General features: G+C 36.6%; 2 protein-coding genes across 11 annotated transcripts in view; one reads left to right on the top strand and one right to left on the bottom strand.

The window, feature by feature from the left end:
* The window catches only part of LOC111332516 (uncharacterized), a 13,101-nt gene extending 1,137 nt beyond the window's left edge, over nucleotides 1-11,964 (top strand). Inside the window, exons 1-19 of one of the 6 annotated variants that reach the window (XM_088755367.1) lie at nucleotides 299-452; nucleotides 1,397-1,663; nucleotides 3,818-3,868; nucleotides 4,364-4,402; nucleotides 4,610-4,675; nucleotides 4,750-4,806; nucleotides 5,308-5,346; nucleotides 5,899-5,940; nucleotides 6,306-6,418; nucleotides 6,772-6,866; nucleotides 7,431-7,513; nucleotides 8,101-8,196; nucleotides 8,392-8,476; nucleotides 8,950-9,010; nucleotides 9,359-9,478; nucleotides 9,559-9,684; nucleotides 9,912-9,950; nucleotides 11,329-11,386; nucleotides 11,663-11,964. In XM_088755367.1, the coding sequence (XP_088611493.1) occupies nucleotides 434-452; nucleotides 1,397-1,663; nucleotides 3,818-3,868; nucleotides 4,364-4,402; nucleotides 4,610-4,675; nucleotides 4,750-4,806; nucleotides 5,308-5,346; nucleotides 5,899-5,940; nucleotides 6,306-6,418; nucleotides 6,772-6,866; nucleotides 7,431-7,513; nucleotides 8,101-8,196; nucleotides 8,392-8,476; nucleotides 8,950-9,010; nucleotides 9,359-9,478; nucleotides 9,559-9,684; nucleotides 9,912-9,950; nucleotides 11,329-11,386; nucleotides 11,663-11,769 (1,563 nt within the window). In that variant the 5' untranslated portion in view covers nucleotides 299-433 and the 3' untranslated portion in view covers nucleotides 11,770-11,964. Of the gene's footprint in view, nucleotides 1-298; nucleotides 453-1,396; nucleotides 1,664-3,817; nucleotides 3,869-4,363; nucleotides 4,403-4,609; nucleotides 4,676-4,749; nucleotides 4,807-5,307; nucleotides 5,347-5,898; nucleotides 5,941-6,305; nucleotides 6,419-6,771; nucleotides 6,867-7,430; nucleotides 7,514-8,100; nucleotides 8,197-8,391; nucleotides 8,477-8,949; nucleotides 9,011-9,358; nucleotides 9,479-9,558; nucleotides 9,685-9,911; nucleotides 9,951-11,328; nucleotides 11,387-11,662 lie in introns of those variants that run through there. The other 5 variants (XM_088755342.1, XM_088755347.1, XM_088755352.1 and 2 more) reach the window with 5 other exon arrangements.
* Nucleotides 11,965-13,858: 1,894 nt separating this feature from the next.
* On the bottom strand, nucleotides 13,859-26,746 carry LOC148742337 (uncharacterized). 5 transcript variants are annotated; one of them, XM_088755373.1, is made up of 20 exons: nucleotides 26,298-26,745; nucleotides 25,943-26,073; nucleotides 23,873-24,139; nucleotides 21,708-21,758; nucleotides 21,180-21,218; nucleotides 20,907-20,972; nucleotides 20,776-20,832; nucleotides 20,224-20,274; nucleotides 19,642-19,683; nucleotides 19,164-19,276; nucleotides 18,714-18,808; nucleotides 18,066-18,148; nucleotides 17,385-17,480; nucleotides 17,105-17,189; nucleotides 16,571-16,631; nucleotides 16,104-16,223; nucleotides 15,898-16,023; nucleotides 15,632-15,670; nucleotides 14,292-14,349; nucleotides 13,859-14,015 (listed from the first exon to the last, which is right to left on the bottom strand). In XM_088755373.1, exons 1-20 carry the CDS (start codon nucleotides 26,438-26,440, stop codon nucleotides 13,909-13,911), a joined length of 1,830 nt encoding a protein of 609 aa, XP_088611499.1. In that variant the 5' UTR covers nucleotides 26,441-26,745; the 3' UTR covers nucleotides 13,859-13,908. The 5 variants fall into 5 exon arrangements, with proteins under 5 accessions (XP_088611499.1, XP_088611504.1, XP_088611506.1 ...); XM_088755378.1 differs by having other exon boundaries at nucleotides 20,236-20,274; nucleotides 26,298-26,744; XM_088755380.1 differs by lacking the exon at nucleotides 20,907-20,972 and having other exon boundaries at nucleotides 26,298-26,746.
* Nucleotides 26,747-27,500: the final 754 nt, after the last annotated feature.

Raw genomic sequence — 27,500 nt, 5'->3', positions numbered from 1 at the left:
TATGGGTAGGCGTTACAAAAATTGATGCATAGAAATTTGTCTCAACCTGACGAGGTACAAAGCTGCATCCCTAAACCGAACAAAGATAACACAACATACGTTTTCGGTAATTAATATTCCGGCAGGCTCTGTGATTTCGGACGAAATTGTCCGGAAGAATCCCGATATCCTAGAAATTTGGCGTGTGTGACGCTGACATGCTATAAATCACGTAGGCATACGGTTGAATGCGACGTACACAACGATATTTTGAAAATCTCTAATTTCACCCGTGGAGCGAGTGAATGTTTGTTTACCACTAAGCGAGTTTGTGTGTGAGTAAAATCGCCTCCGAAACGATACTTGAAGAGCTCTTTAACGACTAAAACTTCGCTTATGGCATGGAAAGTGGCTAAGAAAGCGATTTGGAGCGATTTAGACCGGCAGCGATCGAATGAGAGTGAAAAGTCGAGGTAGGAAGTTTTTATATTCCACTGCGTAATTTGAAGTTCTTCGCCTGTAGTCGACCGTGTCGGCTTGAAAATCTCGAATGTTTGAATTAAAATTGATTTACGGGGCCCCAACAAACATTAATGTACGTCTAGAGCACGTTTTTAGCGACAAACGTAATGCGAGACGAAAAGTAATCAAGGGTAATCGATACCCTGCTGCGATCTATGGGATTGCATCATATGAAATATTTTGATTTATTAAAAACTGAATCATTGGTAATGCAATTCAAGACTTTTTATTGGCTTAGCCATTATGGTATATGAGCCAATATACCATAATCTACAAATATGGTAGCGTGCGCGTCCGGTTAAAATTAAAAGGGTGCTAAAAAATTTAAGATTTGGTAAGATTTGTCTAATATCTTGGGGGCGTATTTAATAAAACAATTATTCCACTCGCGCTTGTTGGATATGAGATGACGTATCTATCATCGCATATCTAACGCGCGCTCGTGGAATAATTGTTAAATATTTTTTGTAATCCAGGCGCAGATAAGAATTCGTCAAAAATTCACTTTTTATTCTTTCTCTATCACATTTTCAAGACGTTTGGCTAACATGTGGATAAAAAATTCGTGCTATTAATTAATGTGCTAGTCCTGTGCAAATACTTGTGACTTTTACTTTAAATTTTGCATTATTTTTTCTTTTTCGTCTGTCAATTTATTTTTTCAGGAAAGTCTTTAATTTCAATGGTAAAAGTTTTGTATTCCTGAGGAGCTCATTTTCTAAACTTTAAAATGACATATTTTTGGTGTTATTGCTTGTAAATATTTGTTGAGATAATTATTGATTTAAACACTGAATGTAAACAATATTTGCGTGTTTGCGTGATTCAGCCGTTAACGAGTTAAAAGAATGCAATATACACCTCAAAATTCAACAAGGATATCAACTTTTTACAGGTGCATCATCAACTGAGTTGCAACATTCTTCGGCCTCATCTTCTACAACCACAGCCACATCATCGTCATCATCAAGGCTTTCATCATCCACATCCAGTGTAACTGTCCTATCAAGCCCCATTCCTTCTATTTTGCATAGCCAGTCATTCACATCCACACGGTCATCCACTTCAACCAGCTCACAATCATTGCCTTTGCCATCTTCCACTAGTAATGAAATCAGCCAACCTGCCATCACCAGGACAATTTCCCGACCTACCAATGGCCGTAAGTCTACACTATATACCAAGTTTGCCTTTTGTGCAAGAGCGATTAACATAATTACTCATCACTTATTGTAGTAAGGAAAATAAATACAAGGTAAATAGCACAGACGGTAATTTGGCCCAGATGGCTTGACAATAATAGCACAGTACTGTTTTGGAATTAGTGAAGATTGTTGTAACATGATTAACTAGTTTAATCTCATGTTAACTTATTAACTACACAAAGAGCAGGATTATGAGATGCAACTGGTACAATATTATTTCTGCAACTGACAGAATGTTCCCAAGAGTTAATTCTGTACTTTTCTAAACCTGCAGATTCATTGGATTTTCTATTTGTTTTTTTTTTTTTTTATCATTTTCTAGGAGTGTAAATGTGCTGATTCTGAAACATCCAAAATTAGTCCAAAAATCAGCACATTTTATAATAATGTTGCATTAGAAATTGATAAAGCTTCCTGAATCTGTGCAAAATCTATGCTCCGAGCCAAGCAGAGCAAGGCGAGGGCATAAAACTGGCATAAATAATAAGGTATGCCTTCAAGTGTATCTTATGCGGCAAGTTAGTAGTAGTTACAATATTTCTAATGGATAAAGTGTAATCTTCTTCGCTCTCATTAGCATTTTTGACGATATATTTGAATACGTCCTTACGGTTTTCATGCTTAGAGATATGTGATTCTCCTAATCGAGTAAGTGTTACTGCATTATTTGGTGATGTTGCTTTGGATAAGTTGGTGATCCAGTGGCCTCCCATGTTAAAGGCACCAGTCATGGTTTCCCCCCTTTTGAAAACACTATTTGTCTGAACATACATTTTATTTACAGCATCAGAATAAGTTGAGGGTGATTGTAAGTTTCTTATGTAGCTTGAAGTCATATCCAAATTTCCTGTCATAGATTCGCCAGCCTTAGACACTTCGGTATCAGCATAATCTTTAGTAGCTGCATCATTGTTACTAGTTGGTGCTGCCAATCCAGTAATTTTATTGTTTGACTTAGCTAATGCTCCTGTCATGGTGTCACCGGTTTTTGAAACTTTGCCCTGTAAACCTGCAGTGGCCAGTGGCGTGTGTTCGACTATGGGAGTCTACATTTAAGCTTTAGTAGCAGCATTCTGGTTACCGGTAGGATCTGCTACACTGGTAATCCTTTTATTATTAGTTATTAGTTATTTGCCTCTCTGTCTTTCATAATATATCTGGCATCACAATGGCACAAAGGGCACTGAGGTAACAGTATAGCAGCCTCTTGCAGTTATTACATGCAGCAGCCCAAAGTGTTGTACCTATAAATAAGTGCCTTATTGCCCAACTTTGTAATGTATTAGTCTGCACTACAAAAGATTCAATGGATTTTATAAACAAAAAATTTACAACAAACATGAGATAGCATCACAATTTAAAAGTCCTTTTGGATAAAATTTCTAAAATAATTATTATCCACTTTGTACTTAAAACATTACCATAATGTATAAATATATGAGTGAAATAAATATGAAAAAGATGATACAAGATTCGATTAGAGATCTGGATGAAGTAGATGAATGCATTAGAGAACTTTACTATACAGGGATGTGGTATCAATTACCTGATAGTATCTCATATATGATGATGATCTAGTAAAGTAAAGACAATGTCAACTACAGCTTCAATTGATTTCCTCTTATTTATCAATTTTTAAAAATGAGTGGGAAAAATATAAAGGATACTGGTGAAAGTTTGCAATTGATATAGAAAATTTAGAGCGGGAAATCATTCTACGAGTTGAGATTTTAGAAAAAGAATTAGAAGATGAAATAAAGGAAAAGACACAACAAGATCCGCACAGTGAAGACTGTTTAGATAGATTTATAAGCATGAACAGATTTTGTGCCAGTTTTATGCTGTCACCTTGCTCCGCTTGGCTTGAAGTATAGGTTTTGCACCAATTAGGGAACTTTACAATTTTCTAATGCAACATTTTTATAAAATGTGCTGATTTTGTGTGGATTCATTTTGGATGCGTCAGAATCAGCATAGTTACACTAGTTTTTCTTCACACTCAACTTCTCTTTGCGATACAGAAAGCTAGTTCCATTGAAAAGTAACAATTTCAATGTAATAAATGACTTCATAGTCCTTAGTCTTAATCAGTATGCTTTTGTTACAACAAGGTGAAACAAGACATTACCTGGAGCACTTGGCTTCTCAAGATCACCAATCAGGTGAGGCTTTTTTGGTTTTCTGTGTGAGAGCACAGTACATTGACAAATAAATTTTGGTTCTCTTATCTTGTGTGCATGAATGTAGACCAGGTGTCCTTTAGCTTTCCTACATTGTTTCTGCCGCTGAAATTTTGACGCCAGGAAGCAGGATTGGTGTGGTGATGAGAGCAATTGTGTGTATCAATGTTACCTTGTTTTGATTCTAGAAAAAGAAAGTGTGTGTGGCTTGCTTTGGTTGATTCTCCGTAAGGCCTCGAGATGTTTTCCTATTGTATCCCAGTCTTATTGCAGTGTACCATTATCCTTACACAGCTTCCTGAATGTTGTATTATAACCTATGGGCTCACTTTTCTCTTGTTGCACCAATAGGAATCCTTTCATTAAACATTATTTTGATCATATGTAAATGGAATTTGCACACTACAAATATTAAACTATTATTATCAATGTTATTATTATTATTATTATTATTATTAATCATTCTCTTTGTTATAGCTATTTCCTCGAGAACCAGTTCCAGTGATGACAATGATGGTAAGATGTGTCACTTCCTCCCTTGTTTAAGTAGATTGTATATCATATTCATCATTTCTATTTCAATTAAATTGCATAGAATGGTAGAATTGATTCAACTATGTTTATTTCTCCATTGTACAACAATGAAGTGCTCACCTTGTAGGCAAGAGAAAATATGTGGGTCACGACTCATATAACCTTTCACACCAATATTACATCTTGCAGATGGTGACTTTGTGCAAAGTGTATTTGCAGATGATGTAATTGAGATAGATCCTCTGTTACCCAATTGTAAGTCAAAATGAAATTTCTAAACATTATGCTGGAAAAAGTATAGTTCCTAGTGTCTTTCCATTCAATTTCAGTTCCTATCATAGCAGAAACAACAGTTGTATCTAATATACTGGAGGCCACAACAAAAGGTGAATTTCTCATGCACTGATTTTACTTGCAAGATGAATAAGACAATGTGGGAATAGAAAAGTTAAGGAAAGTGAATTTCAGGGTAAAACTTGTTGTTATTTATATATATAACTGCAGATAGTACTGTTTCGGCCTTCTGGGCCTCATCAGTGCAATGCTGTTACTAGGATGGAGGAGAACCAAAGTGGTCACCCCAAACGATCCCACACTTGACTGTGTATCGTGTAAGCCATGCCAGAGTGCTCAAACTAGAAAAGTATATATGCAATATAACTCCTAGCAATCACTGTCTTTGAAGGAGGAATTTATTATCATTTCACTAAGCATAAGCATTATGTGCATCAGTTGGTATTTTCATCTTCTTTTCCTGGACTAATTCTTCATCGGGTAAGGCAAACTGTTCAAGGACCATCTATGGAAGTGATAGCCAATGCATATATTCCTGCACAAAATTAAAAGGTGTGCATTCAGCTCATCCTTGCAATGTTATTATATTACAGGATTCAAAGGCACACCATTTTATGGTAGCGGAATAAAGGGTAAATGCACCAGTATAAATTTGTTCCAGTACAAAAGTGTTACTTCTTCAATAAACATGGACTATTGTGTCAATCAAAGCTTTAAAGGGAACCTCCACTAAAACAAGAATATAACTGTAAAATATGCAACATAATGTTTACAATCAAAAGTGTTAGATCTTTTTCCAATGGAACAGTTTGTATCTGTGTCAATCATTCAAACTGGCAGTGCACGGGAAATTTGAAAACCAAGAAAAACGTTTTGGAAGTTTGTCTCTCTTGTATAGAAATGCTTCCATTGGAAAAAGATAAAAAAATTTTGATGGAAAACATTACATTCAATACTTTAAAGTTATATTCTTATTTTAGTGGAGGTTCCCTCACTACAGGATAATTAAGGCAGCCATGGAAACAGCTTGTTGTGATTGGCCACTGATAGTGACAGCCTTGGGATGTTTTCTGGCTGAAAACCTCCAATTTTGAACGTGGTGATTTTGCAATCATTAATGGCAAGGAATTATGCAATTAACTTTAGCAATCTTACATGCAGTAAGTCCACATTAATCTCAATAGGTGGAGTGGTGGAGGAGGACTTCTCTTGGTTCGGATTGGGAGGTGCGTATGTCATTTCAAATTGAATGATTGATAAACAACTCATTTATTTTTATTGTGACCCCATGTTATATGACCAAAAAACCAAGGGTAGATGGAAAACTTCTGACTTTTTATCAAAGGCAATACCAATGTGGCCTGTGAACAGAAAAAGGAATACAACTATTCAGTGTTTAAAGCGATTTGGAAAAGAATAATGAGAAAATTGTAAATGAAATTGAAGTCAGCATTACAGGATGTCCCCAACCCTCCTCAAACTCTTCAAAGAAAAGTAAGGTGTAGTTGACAGATTACTGGTGAGAACCTAGGTCAGCATAACTAAATTCAACTTCCTTGATATCAAAATAATAGTCTGCCTCCTATTACAGGGTCATCAAGCAGAGTGTGTAGGGAGGATGAGGTTGTAAAATGCCAACAACTACTTCAGATGGGAGGTGAAAATACAGCAATGTTGCCCTTTTTGATCCACCACTTTCAGGAGGTATAAAGTCCTAGCATAAACTTGCAAGAACAGTGCATATTTCTTGAAAATGTGCATTTCATTACAGCTATATGCATGAAGAAGAGATACCGTACTCAGCATGATGATGATAAAAGAACAAGGGGCAGATGTGTTGGCTCAGCAATTTTATGTGCTCAATGATGCCAAGTGTAAAGCATTTGAGTAATATTCAATCATAAGGATTTGGTTTTTTTTCAAGGCAGAACCATGTTCCCAAATGCTGCATGAATTTTATGAACCGGAATAGAGAATTAAATATATGTAACTTGAACGTAATGTGCATTTCATTTCTATAGAAAACAAAGAATGATTTTATTGTTTTGTATCTTCAGTTATGTTGGCAAGCACGTGAAGAAAATAAAGGAATGATTGCTGTCCTTGTTAATTCAAGACAGAGGGGTGTTGCCCAGAGAGGAGCCATGTTGAGGTACAATTAGCAATTATTCTTTGAAATCAAGGTAAATATTCCCTAAAGCCACAATTCACTGAGATGTTTTAGGATAAATGCTTGAAGTGATCTCGACAATAACTAATATGGAAAATATTAGAAGATATTTGTAAAATTTCTGCTTCTGAAACTTAAGCAAAACACGAGTTTACCCCCCCCCCACCATTTTGTTTTTCACATTATCCTTTTGCTCAGAGGTGTATGTTGTTGAATAGCCAGAGATAGCAAACCAATCAGATTGCCTGAAATGCCAAGATGACTGAGTGTGTATATACACTAATTTGTGATAACATAATGGAAAAAGACTACTATATATAGAAGCCTGAAGGGTAATAAATAGTTCAAGTAAAAAGGCGGTTACTGACCGTAATAGTCAAAAGCAGTTCATCTAAGTATGCATTAATATGGAGTGCTGCACCAATATGTACAAAATGAATTGTCTCACCATCTTGACTGATCTTAGAATAACCACAAAGTACTGTTATTTTACTTTGAAATACTCCCTTGAACCCATGTAAAATATAATACTTCATTTTATTGAAGGATACTACACAAAATGGAATGTGGACACGGGAAGAATTGGCTATTTTGGGTAACTGAGACCTGGTCCAGCGAGGGAAGAAAAGGTATGCGAGAACCCATCCCTTAGAGCTACATTCAGTTTTGTTGCACCAGTCATATGTGCCTTGAAATTCAAAAAGGTAGCATCTGAATCAGAAGTTTTGCAAATTATACACAATGCCCCTCCCTTGGCGAGCACAAAACGGCTTTGTGTGGAAGAGCCATTAAAACCATAATGATATGATTCAGTAAAATAGGGGGGGGGGGGGTGAGGAGGGAGGGACACAAATGATGTTACACAGAGCTTGATAATGAAAGAAAGCAATGTCCAGTAGTTTGACCTCTGGTTAAAATAATCTTCAAGGGCCAAATAATAATTGTAGTGATATCAGTGCATCATACTGGTAATGTTTGAAGTAAATGGGAGTAAGAAATATTGTTGGCAAAGTATGATAAATCGTGGCACCCCCATGATTGGGGGAAAGCCCAGATCAAAATTGGTTTGATGATGACAATAATCACAAACCACAAATTGCTTGGTCTTCAACCTGATCATGGAATGAATTTTCAAACAATGCCTCCTACTACCAAATATTTAAAGGAGATCATGTCTGCAATGAAAAAAGCAAGTGTCATTTTTCCTTATTTTCAGTTTTTCATGCATATGGTGGTGATCAGAGAAAAGACCGGATTCTATTTCTTGTACCATCCACAGGCAGGAATGCCACCTTGTTAGGCGAAATTGCAGGTATGGCAGAGTTAGCATAATAATGTGTATATTACACCAAAACCACTTTCTGACTGGAAGCAATGAAGAATTAAGACCATTCGTTCCAAAAAGCTAACAATAGTTTGGGGAGAGAGAAAGAGCTTATTTTCCCACAAGTGAAGCGTTATCTAGGGGCACTGAACATAATTTAAAAAAAATTATGTATACTTTTAGATACAGAAACAGATACACATGATGACATTTTAGGAAACATAATCGAAAGGGCAGCTTTGCATATTACGGAGGAGGGTCAACAAAGGTAAGTAAGTAAGTATAACTTTATTTAAACACGAAACATTGATGAGCAAAAGGATGCTCGTTACAAAAATGTACGTGTATACTAATATAATTAGAAACTATAATATGATAAATGAATAAATAATTTGAGAAAATATATATATAAAAAGAAAAATAAATTAAAATTTGAAACTAGTATAATCAGCTGTACCAGAGGCATGCTTCATTAAGTAATCAGTGTAACACTCAGTGCATTAATTATAGTATGGTGGAGGTGTCTAACAAAAAACAAAACTCAAATAACACTGCTGCCAGTAGATATAAATGGGTTTATGCTGTGGAGCCACAAAAACCACCCTTGCACTGTATTTGCTAAGCTACATAAAGTGTGATGCTTCTCTAATACATCATTGCTTTAAGAGTATAGCTTTAAAGTGCATTGTTTTGTATATCGTGACTAGTGCTTATAGTAGTGGTGATTATTTTGACACGCAGAGAACAGTATGCCAAGTGGAGACAAGAAAGAAAAGATCAAGAGGAGGAACTGGAAAATGAGGTGAGTTTCATCACCTAAAACAAGGAACAAGCATGGTATTTAGAATTATCATCGTTGAAGAAAAATGAAAAACTTAATAGAAAAATTAAAATAACGAAAAATAAAAATAGTAAGTAGTAGATATAATGTGAGGAAAAAAAAGGCAAACACAAGCGATGAAAGGAATACAATTAATAGTACATATTTGAAATCCCATCCCATGTACATACAGGTTACAAGACTTTTCACACCCCAAAGAAAAACAACAATCGTACTGCATCCTTTTTCTTAACATTGTGGACTAAATTAAAGGATAGAATGAAGAACACAATTGATGGTTACTACATTGATTTCTCTATTTTTATACAGATAAGGAAAGCAAGAGAATTGCGGATATCTGAGGAACCACAGTCAGGTCGGCAAATAAAGGTGGTAGACCTAGAGGGAAAACAATGGATGCGAAAATTCAAGGAAACAGCATGCTTCCAGGTAAATTTTTGGTAATGACATAATAGAAGAGTTGTCAATTGACCTCTATGTTAATAGCCACAAAATTTTATCCTTGACAGGAAGTGTATGACTGGTTGGGAAGTTCCAAAACAATTCCATTGTATTTCAACCTTCAAAGGGGCAACAATGTCCTTAAGCACTGTGACCAGCTGCAGGGTGATGAGGTTCTTCACATTTGTGAATGGGTTAGTGTTCTGTAGGAGCCAAGGCTACATCAATTAAAGTGCAATGAAAAATCAGAAATCACAGTCTGTATAAGAAAATAAATTCCTTGGAAAATAATCTTAGAATGACACATTTGAGGATATTTCTGTCAAAATAATATGGAAAATTTAAAGATATACAAGGCTAAAATTTATGGCAAGTAAGGTTTTCAGTTTTATTAAATAATAGTTTTTATGCTCCAATCAAGGAAAACAAAAAAAGAGAAGAAAAGGAATCAAGTGATAAGGTATGGAAGAAATGGTGAACATTGCGTGGCACAGCCATTTTCCTATTGTATATAGTTACTGATGGCCGGAGCCAAGATGCTGAAAGCCACATTAGCACTAATCACCGTTAACTACCATGGCAATGCCGTGGTTTTGGTCCCAGCCCAGTTGACCAAAGGTTAGCGATAATCAAGCATCAAACAACACGGCCTGCTAAGGTCTTCTGTTTCCGTCTAAAATGGTAAGGAAGAATCTTAGGCTCTACTTTCTCTGAGACAAAAGTTTATTAGGGAAACAACATTTAAGCACACTTCGGTTCCTAACTGAGCCAGGTCCTTTGTGTCCATGCTCTTCGTGAGCGAGGATCTTTGCCTCCAGGTTCTTAGGCACGTAACATTTAAGCACATGTCGGTTCCTAATTGAGCCAGGTCCTCTGTGTCCATGCTCTTCGTGAGCGAGGATCTTTGCCTCCAGGTTCTTAGGCACATAACATTTTAGCACATGTCGGTTCCTAATTGAGCCAGGTCCTCTGTGTCCATGCTCTTCGTGAGCGAGGATCTTTGCCTCCAGGTTCTTAGGCACATAACATTTTAGCACATGTCGGTTCCTAATTGAGCCAGGTCCTTTGTGTCCATGCTCTTCGTGAGCGAGGATCTTTGCCTCCAGGTTCTTAGGCACATAACATTTTAGCACATGTCGGTTCCTAATTGAGCCAGGTCCTCTGTGTCCATGCTCTTCGTGAGCGAGGATCTTTGCCTCCAGGTTCTTAGGCACATAACATTTTAGCACATGTAGGTTCCTAATTGAGCCAGGTCCTCTGTGTCCATGCTCTTCGTGAGCGAGGATCTTTGCCTCCAGGTTCTTAGGCACATAACATTTTAGCACATGTCGGTTCCTAATTGAGCCAGGTCCTCTGTGTCCATGCTCTTTGTGAGCGAGGATCTTTGCCTCCAGGTTCTTAGGCACATAATAATTCAGCACACATATCGACATACATATTGGCATACATATTATTAACATACATTTTAGCATACACATTCACATACATCTTAGCATACAAAGCAAGACCATTGCTACATTTCTTGGGCTTAAGAAATAAAAAAGAAAGTAAATCATTTCTCATATACTGACTCATGGGTTAAGGAAATATATTTTTAAGAAAGAAACTCTTGAGTAAAGCTGCTATTCAAGACTAATTGAATGAACCCTTAAAGCAACTGAACTTAACTTAACAAAACACCAGTGATATTTGGCACAATTTTCCCAAAATTCATTAGTCTAGTATGAGATAAATTCGAAAGTTCATGGCTAAGGCATTGGTCGGCAAAATAAAGGGAGGTATGCAACCCAGGTCGCCTGGGTAGCATACCTCCCGTCTCCTTTCTTTATTTCTTGCAGGTTAGCTTTAGAGGGAATAAGCCAGAATTGGTAGAAGATCTCTCCAAAACCGTTGAAGGTATGTAGAGAAACTTCTCTTCTGTCAATTTTTAAGGATTGCCAGCCTAATCCAATTGCCGTGATTCAGAGCAATTCCTGAAGGCCTAATCTATGAACCAGCCCTTGACATTAAAAAATCCTGCCATAATGTACCATAAAGCTACTTTTGCAAAGGCTGCATTTTGAGCTAAATAATTTTAAAAATCATTGGTATTATGATAATGATAATAATTTTTGTTATTATTTTTTCATCCCATTTGACATGCTTAAGAAACTACATCTTCTTTACTTCCAGATTTCACAAGCAATGAATTGGATGGAGACCACCCAAAAAAAAGGAAAAGAAAGGACAACAGAAACAGAAAAGAGAGAAGACAAAAAAGAAAGAAAGAACATGAATAATAGAAGTTAATATGAAACGTATCGTAATTAAACCTGAATTCTGTAATGTCTGCGTTTCAACCTGTTATAGTTAAAAAAGTTATTAAAAACATGGATTCACATTAAAAAAATGTCTCTCTCCGGTTTAAGGCATCATATTCATGTTTCATTGAAAGTTTAAAAGTACCCCACAGAATAAACTACAAGTTTATCATTGTCAATGAAATTGAGTCTATGAGCTGCACAAGATGAGCGTTATTTAAAGTAAACCTCCCTTTCTGACTACAATAAAATGGCTATGCATCCGAGGTAATATTGTTTACAATAATAGAGGTTTGAAATATTCTAAAAGCAAGCGTTCATAAGTATCAAGAATTGAGAACTTCAGTGACGTTTTATGATTACCGTCTACTTAAATCAGATACAAGCAGCTCTCCTAAAATCGTTTCCTGAAAGGGTTTATAGTATCAGGAATGAAATGGAGAACTTCAGCGAGATTATATGATTACCGTGTAATTGGGTCAGACATAAGAAGCTCACGTAACAGCCATTCTGAAGTTACAATTTCTTCCACGAAAAACATTAGCATGAAAACCTTTCAAGGTAATTCCAATGTAAACACTATTTTAAGAATGGGATGAGTAACGTTACCTTCTCCACCTGAGATTTTCCCATGTCTGAGTTAGCCACAAGAAAGGCCACTTTTAATAAACCTAAACGTTTCAGTCCACCTATTCAGCAGTCTAAGTATATAAAGACTAGGGTGGCGTCAACTAAAAACTAAGGAATTCTCCTTAAGGTGATAAAATACATCAATTCTATTTGCGGTGTGTCGAAACTAAAACTTGACCGTGATGCAGGGTACCCAAGGGATCTCGGTCCTCATAGGTGAGGCGCCAATTTGCGCTCGGGCTGAGAAACCGAGTTCGAATGGGGAACACGGGTCGATCGGCTGAGATACGTTAGTGGTACGCAGAACGAATCAATCGTATTCCATACAGTTATGGGCCGTGTGTTTATTTCGAGCTCGATTAGTTTTAGTCAAGGCTGATAAACGTCAATTTATCCGATCATTGTTTGTGTCGCATTTCGAGCTCGATTGGTGTTAATCGAGGTGGATTACTTAATCGTCTTTGATAAGCCTGCAACAGTGTACGATTGTTTATTCGTCCTCTATATTTCATTAACGTGTTGGATTGCCCAGAAACGTAAATTGATCCCGTATCTCTGCCGATCGACCCGTGTTCCCCATTCGAACTCGGTTTCTCAGCCCGAGCGCAAATTGGCGCCTCACCTATGAGGACCGAGATCCCTTGGGTACCCTGCATCACGGTCAAGTTTTAGTTTCGACACACCGCAAATAGAATTGATGTATTTTATCACCTTAAGGAGAATTCCTTAGTTTTTAGTTGACGCCACCCTAGTCTTTATATACTTAGACTGCTGAATAGGTGGACTGAAACGTTTAGGTTTATTAAAAGTGGCCTTTCTTGTGGCTAACTCAGACATGGGAAAATCTCAGGTGGAGAAGGTAACGTTACTCATCCCATTCTTAAAATAATGTTTACATTGGAATTACCTTGAAAGGTTTTCATGCTAATGTTTTTCGTGGAAGAAATTGTAACTTCAGAATGGCTGTTACGTGAGCTTCTTATGTCTGACCCAATTACACGGTAATCATATAATCTCGCAGAAGTTCTCCATTTCATTCCTGATACTATAAACCCTTTCAGGAAACGATTTTAGGAGAGCTGCTTGTATCTGATTTAAGTAGACGGTAATCATAAAACGTCACTGAAGTTCTCAATTCTTGATACTTATGAACGCTTGCTTTTAGAATATTTCAAACCTCTATTATTGTAAACAATATTACCTCGGATGCATAGCCATTTTATTGTAGCCAGAAAGGGAGGTTTACTTTAAATAACGCTCATCTTGTGCAGCTCATAGACTCAATTTCATTGACAATGATAAACTTGTAGTTTATTCTGTGGGGTACTTTTAAACTTTCAATGAAACATGAATATGATGCCTTAAACCGGAGAGAGATTTCTTTAATGTGAATCCATGTTTTTAATAACTTTTTTTAACTATAACAGGTTGAAACGCAGACATTACAGAATTCAGGTTTAATTACGATACGTTTCATATTAACTTCTATTATTCATGTTCTTTCTTTCTTTTTTGTCTTCTCTCTTTTCTGTTTCTGTTGTCCTTTCTTTTCCTTTTTTTTGAGTGGTCTCCATCCAATTCATTGCTTGTGAAATCTGGAAGTAAAGAAGATGTAGTTTCTTAAGCATGTCAAATGGGATGAAAAAATAATAACAAAAATTATTATCATTATTATAACACCAATGATTTTTAAAATTATTTAGCTCAAAATGCAGCCTTTGCAAAAGTAGCTTTATGGTACATTATGGCAGGATTTTTTAATGTCAAGGGCTGGTTCATAGATTAGGCCTTCAGGAATTGCTCTGAATCACGGCAATTGGATTAGGCTGGCAATCCTTAAAAATTGACAGAAGATAAGTTTCTCTACATACCTTCAACGGTTTTGGAGAGATCTTCTACTAAATCTGGCTTATTCCCTCTAAAGCTAACCTGCAAGAAATAAAGAAAGGAGACGGGAGGTATGCTACCCAGGCGACCTGGGTTGCATACCTCCCTTTATTTTGCCGACCAATGCCTTAGCCATGAACTTTCGAATTTATCTCATACTAGACTAATGAATTTTGGGAAAATTGTGCCAAATATCACTGGTGTTTTGTTAAGTTAAGTTTAGTTGCTTTAAGGGTTCATTCAATTAGTATTGAATAGCAGCTTTACTCAAGAGTTTCTTTCTTAAAAATATATTTCCTTAACCCATGAGTCAGTATATGAGAAATGATTTACTTTCTTTTTTATTTCTTAAGCCCAAGAAATGTAGCAATGGTCTTGCTTTGTATGCTAAGATGTATGTGAATCTGTATGCTAAAATGTATGTTAATAATATGTATGCCAATATGTATGTCGATATGTGTGCTGAATTATTATGTGCCTAAGAACCTGGAGGCAAAGATCCTCGCTCACAAAGAGCATGGACACAGAGGACCTGGCTCAATTAGGAACCGACATGTGCTAAAATGTTATGTGCCTAAGAACCTGGAGGCAAAGATCCTCGCTCACGAAGAGCATGGACACAGAGGACCTGGCTCAATTAGGAACCTACAGGTGCTAAAATGTTATGTGCCTAAGAACCTGGAGGCAAAGATCCTCGCTCACGAAGAGCATGGACACAGAGGACCTGGCTCAATTAGGAACCGACATGTGCTAAAATGTTATGTGCCTAAGAACCTGGAGGCAAAGATCCTCGCTCACGAAGAGCATGGACACAAAGGACCTGGCTCAATTAGGAACCGACATGTGCTAAAATGTTATGTGCCTAAGAACCTGGAGGCAAAGATCCTCGCTCACGAAGAGCATGGACACAGAGGACCTGGCTCAATTAGGAACCGACATGTGCTTAAATGTTACGTGCCTAAGAACCTGGAGGCAAAGATCCTCGCTCACGAAGAGCATGGACACAAAGGACCTGGCTCAATTAGGAACCGAAGTGTGCTTAAATGTTGTTTCCCTAATAAACTTTTGTCTCAGAGAAAGTAGAGCCTAAGATTCTCCCTTACCATTTTGGACGGAAACAGAAGACCTTAGCAGGCCGTGTTGTTTGATGCTTGATTATCGCTAACCTTTGGTCCACTGGGCTGGGACCAAAACCACGGCATTGCCATGGTAGTTAACGGTGATTAGTGCTAATGTGGCTTTCAGCATCTTGGCTCCGGCCTTCAGTAACTATATACAATAGGAAAATGGCTGTGCCACGCAATGTTCACCATTTCTTCCATACCTTATCACTTGATTCCTTTTCTTCTCTTTTTTTGTTTTCCTTGATTGGAGCATAAAAAATATTATTTAATAAAACTGAAAACCTTACTTGCCATAAATTTTAGCCTTGTATATCTTTAAATTTTCCATATTATTTTGACAGAAATATCCTCAAATGTGTCATTCTAAGATTATTTTCCAAGGAATTTATTTTCTTATACAGACTGTGATTTCTGATTTTTCATTGCACTTTAATTGATGTAGCCTTGGCTCCTACAGAACACTAACCCATTCACAAATGTGAAGAACCTCATCACCCTGCAGCTGGTCACAGTGCTTAAGGACATTGTTGCCCCTTTGAAGGTTGAAATACAATGGAATTGTTTTGGAACTTCCCAACCAGTCATACACTTCCTGTCAAGGATAAAATTTTGTGGCTATTAACATAGAGGTCAATTGACAACTCTTCTATTATGTCATTACCAAAAATTTACCTGGAAGCATGCTGTTTCCTTGAATTTTCGCATCCATTGTTTTCCCTCTAGGTCTACCACCTTTATTTGCCGACCTGACTGTGGTTCCTCAGATATCCGCAATTCTCTTGCTTTCCTTATCTGTATAAAAATAGAGAAATCAATGTAGTAACCATCAATTGTGTTCTTCATTCTATCCTTTAATTTAGTCCACAATGTTAAGAAAAAGGATGCAGTACGATTGTTGTTTTTCTTTGGGGTGTGAAAAGTCTTGTAACCTGTATGTACATGGGATGGGATTTCAAATATGTACTATTAATTGTATTCCTTTCATCGCTTGTGTTTGCCTTCTTTTCCTCACATTATATCTACTACTCACTATTTTTATTTTTCGTTATTTTAATTTTTCTATTAAGTTTTTCATTTTTCTTCAACGATGATAATTCTAAATACCATGCTTGTTCCTTGTTTTAGGTGATGAAACTCACCTCATTTTCCAGTTCCTCCTCTTGATCTTTTCTTTCTTGTCTCCACTTGGCATACTGTTCTCTGCGTGTCAAAATAATCACCACTACTATGAGCACTAGTCATGATATACAAAACAATGCACTTTAAAGCTATACTCTTAAAGCAATGATGTATTAGAGAAGCATCACACTTTATGTAGCTTAGCAAATACAGTGCAAGGGTGGTTTTTGTGGCTCCACAGCATAAACCCATTTATATCTACTGGCAGCAGTGTTATTTGAGTTTTGTTTTTTGTTAGACACCTCCACCATACTATAATTAATGCACTGATTGTTACACTGATTACTTAATGAAGCATGCCTCTGGTACAGCTGATTATACTAGTTTCAAATTTTTATTTATTTTTCTTTTTATATATATATTTTCTTAAATTATTTATTCATTTATCATATTATGGTTTCTAATTATATTAGTATACACGTACATTTTTGTAACGAGCATCCTTTTGCTCATCAATGTTTCGTGTTTAAATAAAGTTATACTTACTTACTTACCTTTGTTGACCCTCCTCCGTAATATGCAAAGCTGCCCTTTCGATTATGTTTCCTAAAATGTCATCATGTGTATCTGTTTCTGTATCTAAAAGTATACATAAATTTTTTTAAATTATGTTCAGTGCCCCTAGATAACGCTTCACTTGTGGGAAAATAAGCTCTTTCTCTCTCTCCAAACTATTGTTAGCTTTTTGGAACGAATGGTCTTAATTCTTCATTGCTTCCAGTCAGAAAGTGGTTTTGGTGTAATATACACATTATTATGCTAACTCTGCCATACCTGCAATTTCGCCTAACAAGGTGGCATTCCTGCCTGTGGATGGTACAAGAAATAGAATCCGGTCTTTTCTCTGATCACCACCATATGCATGAAAAACTGAAAATAAGGAAAAATGACACTTGCTTTTTTCATTGCAGACATGATCTCCTTTAAATATTTGGTAGTAGGAGGCAGTGTTTGAAAATTCATTCCATGATCAGGTTGAAGACCAAGCAATTTGTGGGTTGTGATTATTGTCATCATCAAACCAATTTTGATCTGGGCTTTCCCCCAATCATGGGGGTGCCACGATTTATCATACTTTGCCAACAATATTTCTTACTCCCATTTACTTCAAACATTACCAGTATGATGCACTGATATCACTACAATTATTATTTGGCCCTTGAAGATTATTTTAACCAGAGGTCAAACTACTGGACATTGCTTTCTTTCATTATCAAGCTCTGTGTAACATCATTTGTGTCCCTCCCTCCTCACCCCCCCCCCCTATTTTACTGAATCATATCATTATGGTTTTAATGGCTCTTCCACACAAAGCCGTTTTGTGCTCGCCAAGGGAGGGGCATTGTGTCTAATTTGCAAAACTTCTGATTCAGATGCTACCTTTTTGAATTTCAAGGCACATATGACTGGTGCAACAAAACTGAATGTAGCTCTAAGGGATGGGTTCTCGCATACCTTTTCTTCCCTTGCTGGACCAGGTCTCAGTTACCCAAAATAGCCAATTCTTCCCGTGTCCACATTCCATTTTGTGTAGTATCCTTCAATAAAATGAAGTATTATATTTTACATGGGTTCAAGGGAGTATTTCAAAGTAAAATAACAGTACTTTGTGGGTATTCTAAGGTCAGTCAAGATGGTGAGACAATTCATTTTGTACATATTGGTGCAGCACTCCATATTAATGCATACTTAGATGAACTGCTTTTGACTATTACAGTCAGTAACTGCCTTTTTACTTGAACTATTTATTTCCCTTCAGGCTTCTATATATAGTAGTCTTTTTCCATTATGTTATCACAAATTAGTGTATAAACACACTCAGTCATCTTGGCATTTCAGGCAATCTGATTGGTTTGCTATCTCTGGCTATTCAACAACATACACCTCTGAGCAAAAGGATAATGTGAAAAACAAAATGGTGGGGGGGGGGGTAAACTCGTGTTTTGCTTAAGTTTCAGAAGCAGAAATTTTACAAATATCTTCTAATATTTTCCATATTAGTTATTGTCGAGATCACTTCAAGCATTTATCCTAAAACATCTCAGTGAATTGTGGCTTTAGGGAATATTTACCTTGATTTCAAAGAATAATTGCTAATTGTACCTCAACATGGCTCCTCTCTGGGCAACACCCCTCTGTCTTGAATTAACAAGGACAACAATCCTTCCTTTATTTTCTTCACGTGCTTGCCAACATAACTGAAGATACAAAACAATAAAATCCTTCTTTGTTTTCTATAGAAATGAAATGCACATTATGTTCAAGTTACATATATCTAATTCTCTATTCCGGTTCATAAAATTCATGCAGCATTTGGGAACATGGTTCTGCCTTGAAAAAAAACCAAATCCTTATGATTGAATATTACTCAAATGCTTTACACTTGGCATCATTGAGCACATAAAATTGCTGAGCCAACACATCTGCCCCTTGTTCTTTTATCATCATCATGCTGAGTACGGTATCTCTTCTTCATGCATATATAGCTGTAATGAAATGCACATTTTCAAGAAATATGCACTGTTCTTGCAAGTTTATGCTAGGACTTTATACCTCCTGAAAGTGGTGGATCAAAAAGGGCAACATTGCTGTATTTTCACCTCCCATCTGAAGTAGTTGTTGGCATTTTACAACCTCATCCTCCCTACACACTCTGCTTGATGACCCTGTAATAGGAGGCAGACTATTATTTTGATATCAAGGAAGTTGAATTTAGTTATGCTGACCTGGGTTCTCACCAGTAATCTGTCAACTACACCTTACTTTTCTTTGAAGAGTTTGAGGAGGGTTGGGGACATCCTGTAATGCTGAGTTCAATTTCATTTACAATTTTCTCATTATTCTTTTCCAAATCGCTTTAAACACTGAATAGTTGTATTCCTTTTTCTTTTCACAGGCCACATTGGTATTGCCTTTGATAAAAAGTCAGAAGTTTTCCATCTACCCTTGGTTTTTTGGTCATATAACATGGGGTCACAATAAAAATAAATGAGTTGTTTATCAATCATTCAATTTGAAATGACATACGCACCTCCCAATCCGAACCAAGAGAAGTCCTCCTCCACCACTCCACCTATTGAGATTAATGTGGACTTACTGCATGTAAGATTGCTAAAGTTAATTGCATAATTCCTTGCCATTAATGATTGCAAAATCACCACGTTCAAAATTGGAGGTTTTCAGCCAGAAAACATCCCAAGGCTGTCACTATCAGTGGCCAATCACAACAAGCTGTTTCCATGGCTGCCTTAATTATCCTTTAGTGAGGGAACCTCCACTAAAATAAGAATATAACTTTAAAGTATTGAATGTAATGTTTTCCATCAAAATTTTTTTATCTTTTTCCAATGGAAGCATTTCTATACAAGGGAGACAAACTTCCAAAACGTTTTTCTTGGTTTTCAAATTTCCCGTGCACTGCCAGTTTGAATGATTGACACAGATACAAACTGTTCCATTGGAAAAAGATCTAACACTTTTGATTGTAAACATTATGTTGCATATTTTACAGTTATATTCTTGTTTTAGTGGAGGTTCCCTTTAAAGCTTTGATTGACACAATAGTCCATGTTTATTGAAGAAGTAACACTTTTGTACTGGAACAAATTTATACCGGTGCATTTACCCTTTATTCCGCTACCATAAAATGGTGTGCCTTTGAATCCTGTAATATAATAACATTGCAAGGATGAGCTGAATGCACACCTTTTAATTTTGTGCAGGAACATATGCATTGGCTATCACTTCCATAGATGGTCCTTGAACAGTTTGCCTTACCCGATGAAGAATTAGTCCAGGAAAAGAAGATGAAAATACCAACTGATGCACATAATGCTTATGCTTAGTGAAATGATAATAAATTCCTCCTTCAAAGACAGTGATTGCTAGGAGTTATGTTGCATATATACTTTTCTAGTTTGAGCACTCTGGCATGGCTTACACGATACACAGTCAAGTGTGGGATCGTTTGGGGTGACCACTTTGGTTCTCCTCCATCCTAGTAACAGCATTGCACTGATGAGGCCCAGAAGGCCGAAACAGTACTATCTGCAGTTATATATATAAATAACAACAAGTTTTACCCTGAAATTCACTTTCCTTAACTTTTCTATTCCCACATTATCTTATTCATCTTGCAAGTAAAATCAGTGCATGAGAAATTCACCTTTTGTTGTGGCCTCCAGTATATTAGATACAACTGTTGTTTCTGCTATGATAGGAACTGAAATTGAATGGAAAGACACTAGGAACTATACTTTTTCCAGCATAATGTTTAGAAATTTCATTTTGACTTACAATTGGGTAACAGAGGATCTATCTCAATTACATCATCTGCAAATACACTTTGCACAAAGTCACCATCTGCAAGATTTAATATTGGTGTGAAAGGTTATATGAGTCGTGACCCACATATTTTCTCTTGCCCACAAGGTGAGCACTTCATTGTTGTACAATGCAGAAATAAACATAGTTGAATCAATTCTACCATTCTATGCAATTTAATTGAAATAGAAATGATGAACATGATATACAATCTACTTAAACAAGGGAGGAAGTGACACATCTTACCATCATTGTCATCACTGGAACTGGTTCTCGAGGAAATAGCTATAACAAAGAGAATGATTAATAATAATAATAATAATAACATTGATAATAATAGTTTAATATTTGTAGTGTGCAAATTCCATTTACATATCATCAAAATAATGTTTGATGAAAGGATTCCTATTGGTGCAACAAGAGAAAATAGAGCCCATAGGTTATAATACAACATTCAGGAAACTGTGTAAGGATAATGGTACACTACAATAAGACTGGGATACAATAGGAAAACATCTCGAGGCCTTACGGAGAATCAACCAAAGCAAGCCACACACACTTTCTATTTCTAGAATCAAAACAAGGTAACATTGATACACACAATTGCTCTCATCACCACACCAATCCTGCTTCCTGGCGTCAAAATTTCAGCGGCAGAAACAATGTAGGAAAGCTAAATGACACCTGGTCTACATTCATGCACACAAGATAAGAGAACCAAAATTTATTTGTCAATGTACTGTGCTCTCACACAGAAAACCAAAAAAGCCTCACCTGATTGGTGATCTTGAGAAGCCAAGTGCTCCAGGTAATGTCTTGTTTCACCTTGTTGTAACAAAAGCATACTGATTAAGACTAAGGACTATGAAGTCATTTATTACATTGAAATTGTTACTTTTCAATGGAACTAGCTTTCTGTATCGCAAAGAGAAGTTGAGTGTGAAGAAAAACTAGTGTAACTATGCTGATTCTGACGCATCCAAAATGAATCCACACAAAATCAGCACATTTTATAAAAATGTTGCATTAGAAAATTGTAAAGTTCCCTAATTGGTGCAAAACCTATACTTCAAGCCAAGCGGAGCAAGGTGACAGCATAAAACTGGCACAAAATCTGTTCATGCTTATAAATCTATCTAAACAGTCTTCACTGTGCAGATCTTGTCGTGTCTTTTCCCTTATTTCATCTTCTAATTCTTTTTCTAAAATCTCAACTCGTAGAATGATTTCCCGCTCTAAATTTTCTATATCAATTGCAAACTTTCATCAGTATCCTTTATATTTTTCCCACTCATTTTTAAAAATTGATAAATAAGAGGAAATCAATTGAAGCTGTAGTTGACATTGTCTTACTTTACTAGATCATCATCATATATGAGATACTATCAGGTAATTGATACCACATCCCTCTATAGTAAAGTTCTCTAATGCATTCATCTACTTCATCCAGATCTCTAATCGAATCTTGTATCATCTTTTTCATATTTATTTCACTCATATATTTATACATTATGGTAATGTTTTTAAGTACAAAGTGGATAATAATTATTTTAGAAATTTTATCCAAAAGGACTTTTAAATTGTGACGCTATCTCATGTTTGTTGTAAATTTTTTGTTTATAAAATCCATTGAATCTTTTGTAGTGCAGACTAATACATTACAAAGTTGGGCAATAAGGCACTTATTTATAGGTATAACACTTTGGGCTACTGCATGTAATAACTGCAAGAGGCTGCTATACTGTTACCTCAGTGCCCTTTGTGCCATTGTGATGCCAGATATATTATGAAAGACAGAGAGGCAAATAACTAATAACTAATAATAAAAGGATTACCAGTGTAGCAGATCCTACCGGTAACCAGAATGCTGCTACTAAAGCTTAAACGTAGACTCCCATAGTCGAACACATACCACTGCAGGTTTACAGGGCAAAGTTTCAAAAACAGGTGACACCATGACAGGAGCATTAGCTAAGTCAAACAATAAAATTACTGGATTGGCAGCACCAACTAGTAACAATGATGCAGCTACTAAAGATTACGCTGATACCAAAGTGTCTAAGGCTGGCGAATCTATGACAGGAAATTTGGATATGACTTCAAGCTACATAAGAAACTTACAATCACCCTCAACTTATTCTGATGCTGTAAATAAAATGTATGTTCAGACAAATAGTGTTTTCAAAAGGGGGGAAACCATGACTGGCGCCTTTAACATGGGAGGCCACTGGATCACCAACTTATCCAAAGCAACATCACCAAATAATGCAGTAACACTTACTCGATTAGGAGAATCACATATCTCTAAGCATGAAAACCGTAAGGACGTATTCAAATATAAAATGCTAATGAGAGCGAAGAAGATTACACTTTATCCATTAGAAATATTGTAACTACTACTAACTTGCCGCATAAGATACACTTGAAGGCATACCTTATTATTTATGCCAGTTTTATGCCCTCACCTTGCTCTGCTTGGCTCGGAGCATAGATTTTGCACAGATTCAGGAAGCTTTATCAATTTCTAATGCAACATTATTATAAAATGTGCTGATTTTTGGACTAATTTTGGATGTTTCAGAATCAGCACATTTACACTCCTAGAAAATGATAAAAAAAAAAAAAAAACAAATAGAAAATCCAATGAATCTGCAGGTTTAGAAAAGTACAGAATTAACTCTTGGGAACATTCTGTCAGTTGCAGAAATAATATTGTACCAGTTGCATCTCATAATCCTGCTCTTTGTGTAGTTAATAAGTTAACATGAGATTAAACTAGTTAATCATGTTACAACAATCTTCACTAATTCCAAAACAGTACTGTGCTATTATTGTCAAGCCATCTGGGCCAAATTACCGTCTGTGCTATTTACCTTGTATTTGTTTTCCTTACTACAATAATGCACAAAAGGCAAACTTGGTATATAGTGTAGACTTACGGCCATTGGTAGGTCGGGAAATTGTCCTGGTGATGGCAGGTTGGCTGATTTCATTACTAGTGGAAGATGGCAAAGGCAATGATTGTGAGCTGGTTGAAGTGGATGACCGTGTGGATGTGAATGACTGGCTATGCAAAATAGAAGGAATGGGGCTTGATAGGACAGTTACACTGGATGTGGAGGATGAAAGCCTTGACGATGACGATGATGTGGCTGTGGTTGTAGAAGATGAGGCCGAAGAATGTTGCAACTCAGTTGATGATGCACCTGTAAAAAGTTGATATCTTTGTTGAATTTTGAGGTGTATATTGCATTCTTTTAACTCATTAACGGCTGAATCACGCAAACACGTAAATATTGTTTACATTCAGTGTTTAAATTAATAATTATCTCAACAAATATTTACAAGCAATAACACCAAAAATATGTCATTTTAAAGTTTAGAAAATGAGCTCCTCAGGAATACAAAACTTTTACCATTGAAATTAAAGACTTTCCTGAAAAAATAAATTGAAAGACGAAAAAGAAAAAATAATGCAAAATTTAAAGTAAAAGTCACTTACAAGTATTTGCACAGGACTAGCACATTAATTAATAGCACGAATTTTTTATCCACATGATAGCCAAACGTCTTGAAAATGTGATAGAGAAAGAATAAAAAGTGAATTTTTGACGAATTCTTATCTGCGCCTGGATTACAAAAATATTTAACAATTATTCCAAGAGCGCGCGTTAGATATGAGATGATAGATACGCGCCTCGTTGGCTATAATCAACTCATATCCAACAAGCGCGAGTGGAATAATTGTTTTATTAAATACGCCCCCAAGATATTAGACAAATCTTACCAAATCTTAAATTTTTTAGCACCCTTTTAATTTTAACCGGATGCGCACGCTACCATATTTGTAGATTATGGTATATTGGCTCATATACCATAATGGCTAAGCCAATAAAAAGTCTTGAATTGCATTACCAATGATTCAGGCTTTAATAAATCAAAATATTTCATTTGATGCAATTCCATAGATCGCAGCAGGGTATCGATTACCCTTGATTGCTTTTCGTCTCGCATTACGTTTGTCGCTAAAAACGTGCTCTAGACGTACATTAATGTTTGTTGGGGCCCCGTAAATCAATTTTAATTCAAACCTTCGAGATTTTCAAGCCGACACGGTCGACTACAGGCGAAGAACTTCAAATTACGCAGAGGAATATAAAAACTTCCTACCTCGACTTTTCACTCTCGTTCGATCGCTGCCGGTCCAAATCGCTCCAAATCGCTTTCTTAGCCACTTTCCATGCCATAAGCGAAGTTTTAGTCGTTAAATAGCTCTTCAAGTATCGTTTCGGAGGCGATTTTACTCACACACAAACTCGCTTAGTGGTAAACAAACATTCACTCGCTCCACGGGTGAAATTAGAGATTTTCAAAATATCGTTGTGTACGTCTCATTCAACCGTATGCCTACGTGATTTATAGCATGTCAGCGTCACACACGCCAAATTTCTAGGATATCGGGATTCTTCCGGACAATTTCGTCCGAAATCACAGAGCCTGCCGGAATATTAATTACCCAAAACGTATGTTGTGTTATCTTTGTTCGGTTTAGGGATGCAGCTTTGTACCTCGTCAGGTTGAGACAAATTTCTATGCATCAATTTTTGTAACGCCTACCCATACGATGTGTTACAAAAATAATTTAGGATACTCATAGTTAGGATTCCATGCCGCAAAGTTAAATTTTGCCATGCATACTGGATAAAATGAAAGGGATTTCCAGCAACGCAACAGTGTCGTTCCAGTTTCAAGTGGAACGTATTTTTTACATTGATGCGTTGGCATTTACTCGCGTACGTTTTTTCCTCTTCAACCTAATTTTTCTGGTTAAGAGAGATTCGCTCGCTATCATATCGTGATATCACAACCCCACCAAATCAGCACGTGTAACCTATGTCGCATTTTTAATTTTATGCGGAATAAGACGACAGTCAAAAGTCCTCTGACAATCACCTGAGCAAGTATTTAACAATTAGTGGCTAGACAATCAATAACGGGTCCATCCTTACCTTTCCAATGCATGTAAATCTTCTGTTTTGGGCCCTGAGTAAACTTGGCCATTATTTCCACTCCATTTGGAATATAACGAAATACGACGCTCATCGCATGGCCCTTGTCATAAGACGTTATGAAGCGTAAGCTGATACAAGGAAAAAAAAGAAAGCAATCTTATTTCCGTACATGTTGAAGCCTCCGCGATGCAGGCAAGATCGCCATGTGGCATGTAAGCATTTCCTCGAATCACGTTTTCCCGGCCGTCGATACTCGGTGTAGTGGAAAAGCCGTTATTCGATGAACGCTTAAGCAGTGCTTCATAGCCACCCACTATAAATTTCTTCTGGGAATGCGCAAAATAAAACTCACCGAGAAAGGTCCAGATCCACCAAGGATGGGAAATGGAACAAAAGTAGCTGCTGCATGTCGGTTGCAGTGTGGTTTTTTGTGAAGGCGATTTCCTTCACTCTCCCTGCTGCTCTCAAGCGGTTGAATTCGCTTCTGTTGGGCATAGCCTTGGTTCTTTTGTCAAGATGGACAAAAGTTCTTTAAAAAGCCGTGGAACCGTGCCGTTTTGGACAGAGCGGAGCAACATCGCTATCGCTGGAGTCACTCATGTTCCGCGTGGCCTTTGTAGAGAAAAAGAGAAAGAGAGCTTTTCTTTGAAAACTGTTAAGTAATAAGGTGATACATTACCTATTGTCTACTGTTTAAATCTGGTCCCCAGGAGAGCACATAGTTTCCGCCTTAATGACCTGTATTGTAGTCTGAGCTAACACATAGCCTAGTAGTAACCAATCAATTTGAACGCAGCATTGATAATAGACCACTAGTTGGAATTTGCTAACTATTACGATCCCCTGAAATTGCGATGTTTTTTTCCTTGCAGATCAAATTAATTCCCACCCAGTCTTTTTCGTCGGGAAATATGAGTCGTTCGAGTTTAATCATTATCATCATCATCATGTTTAATTAAACACGGAGTCTCTTCATACAAATGCTCTTCCAGAGAGCCGTGCGAAACTAATATAAGTACTAATATAAATAGCATTAACGTATAAATATAAATAACATTAACTAAGAATAATTAACAAAAAAATGGTTCTGAAGTTATAAATCGGAAAGAAATAACTTCAGGTTTGTCTGTCCCTTAACAGTATTTGATAAACTATTCCAGAGAACCGCCCCTCTATAGTGGAAACTGTTTTTTCCAGGTTCAGTAAATGGTCTTGGCAAAAACAAATTATGTATAGAATTCCTCAGGTTTAAGGGGTGTATAGCGTTCGTACTAATAAAAATTTGAGTCAAATGATCGGGTAAAAGTTGATTTTTTAATTTATACATGATTGTCGCTAACTGCTTTTCCCTTCGTGCCTCAAGATTGTCCCACCCAAGCTCATCCAGAATATCAATTGATCGCCTGTCATATCCAGAGGAAGTAACCACCCTGGCAGCTATATTTTGTAGGGTCTGGAGTCTATTACGAATCTCCTCCCCACAACTCTCCCAAAATATATTACAGTAATCGAAATACGATAGCACAATGGATTTGAACAACATATTTAATATAAT

Source organism: Stylophora pistillata, chromosome 1 (genome assembly GCF_964205215.1).
Source record: "Stylophora pistillata chromosome 1, jaStyPist1.2, whole genome shotgun sequence".
NCBI lineage: Eukaryota > Metazoa > Cnidaria > Anthozoa > Scleractinia > Pocilloporidae > Stylophora > Stylophora pistillata.
This window is presented reverse-complemented; position numbering and strand designations above follow the sequence as displayed.

Excerpts from the sequence above, each read along its gene's own strand:
- LOC148742337 (XM_088755373.1), bottom strand. The coding sequence starts at position 26,440 with ATGCCCAACAGAAGCGAATTCAACCGCTTGAGAGCAGCAGGGAGAGTG. Across the intron at positions 20,973-21,179 it reads TTCCAGTGATGACAATGATG|ATGGTGACTTTGTGCAAAGT; the intron begins GTAAGATGTGTC and ends TAAATCTTGCAG. Across the intron at positions 18,809-19,163 it reads TGATCCACCACTTTCAGGAG|TTATGTTGGCAAGCACGTGA; the intron begins GTATAAAGTCCT and ends TTGTATCTTCAG.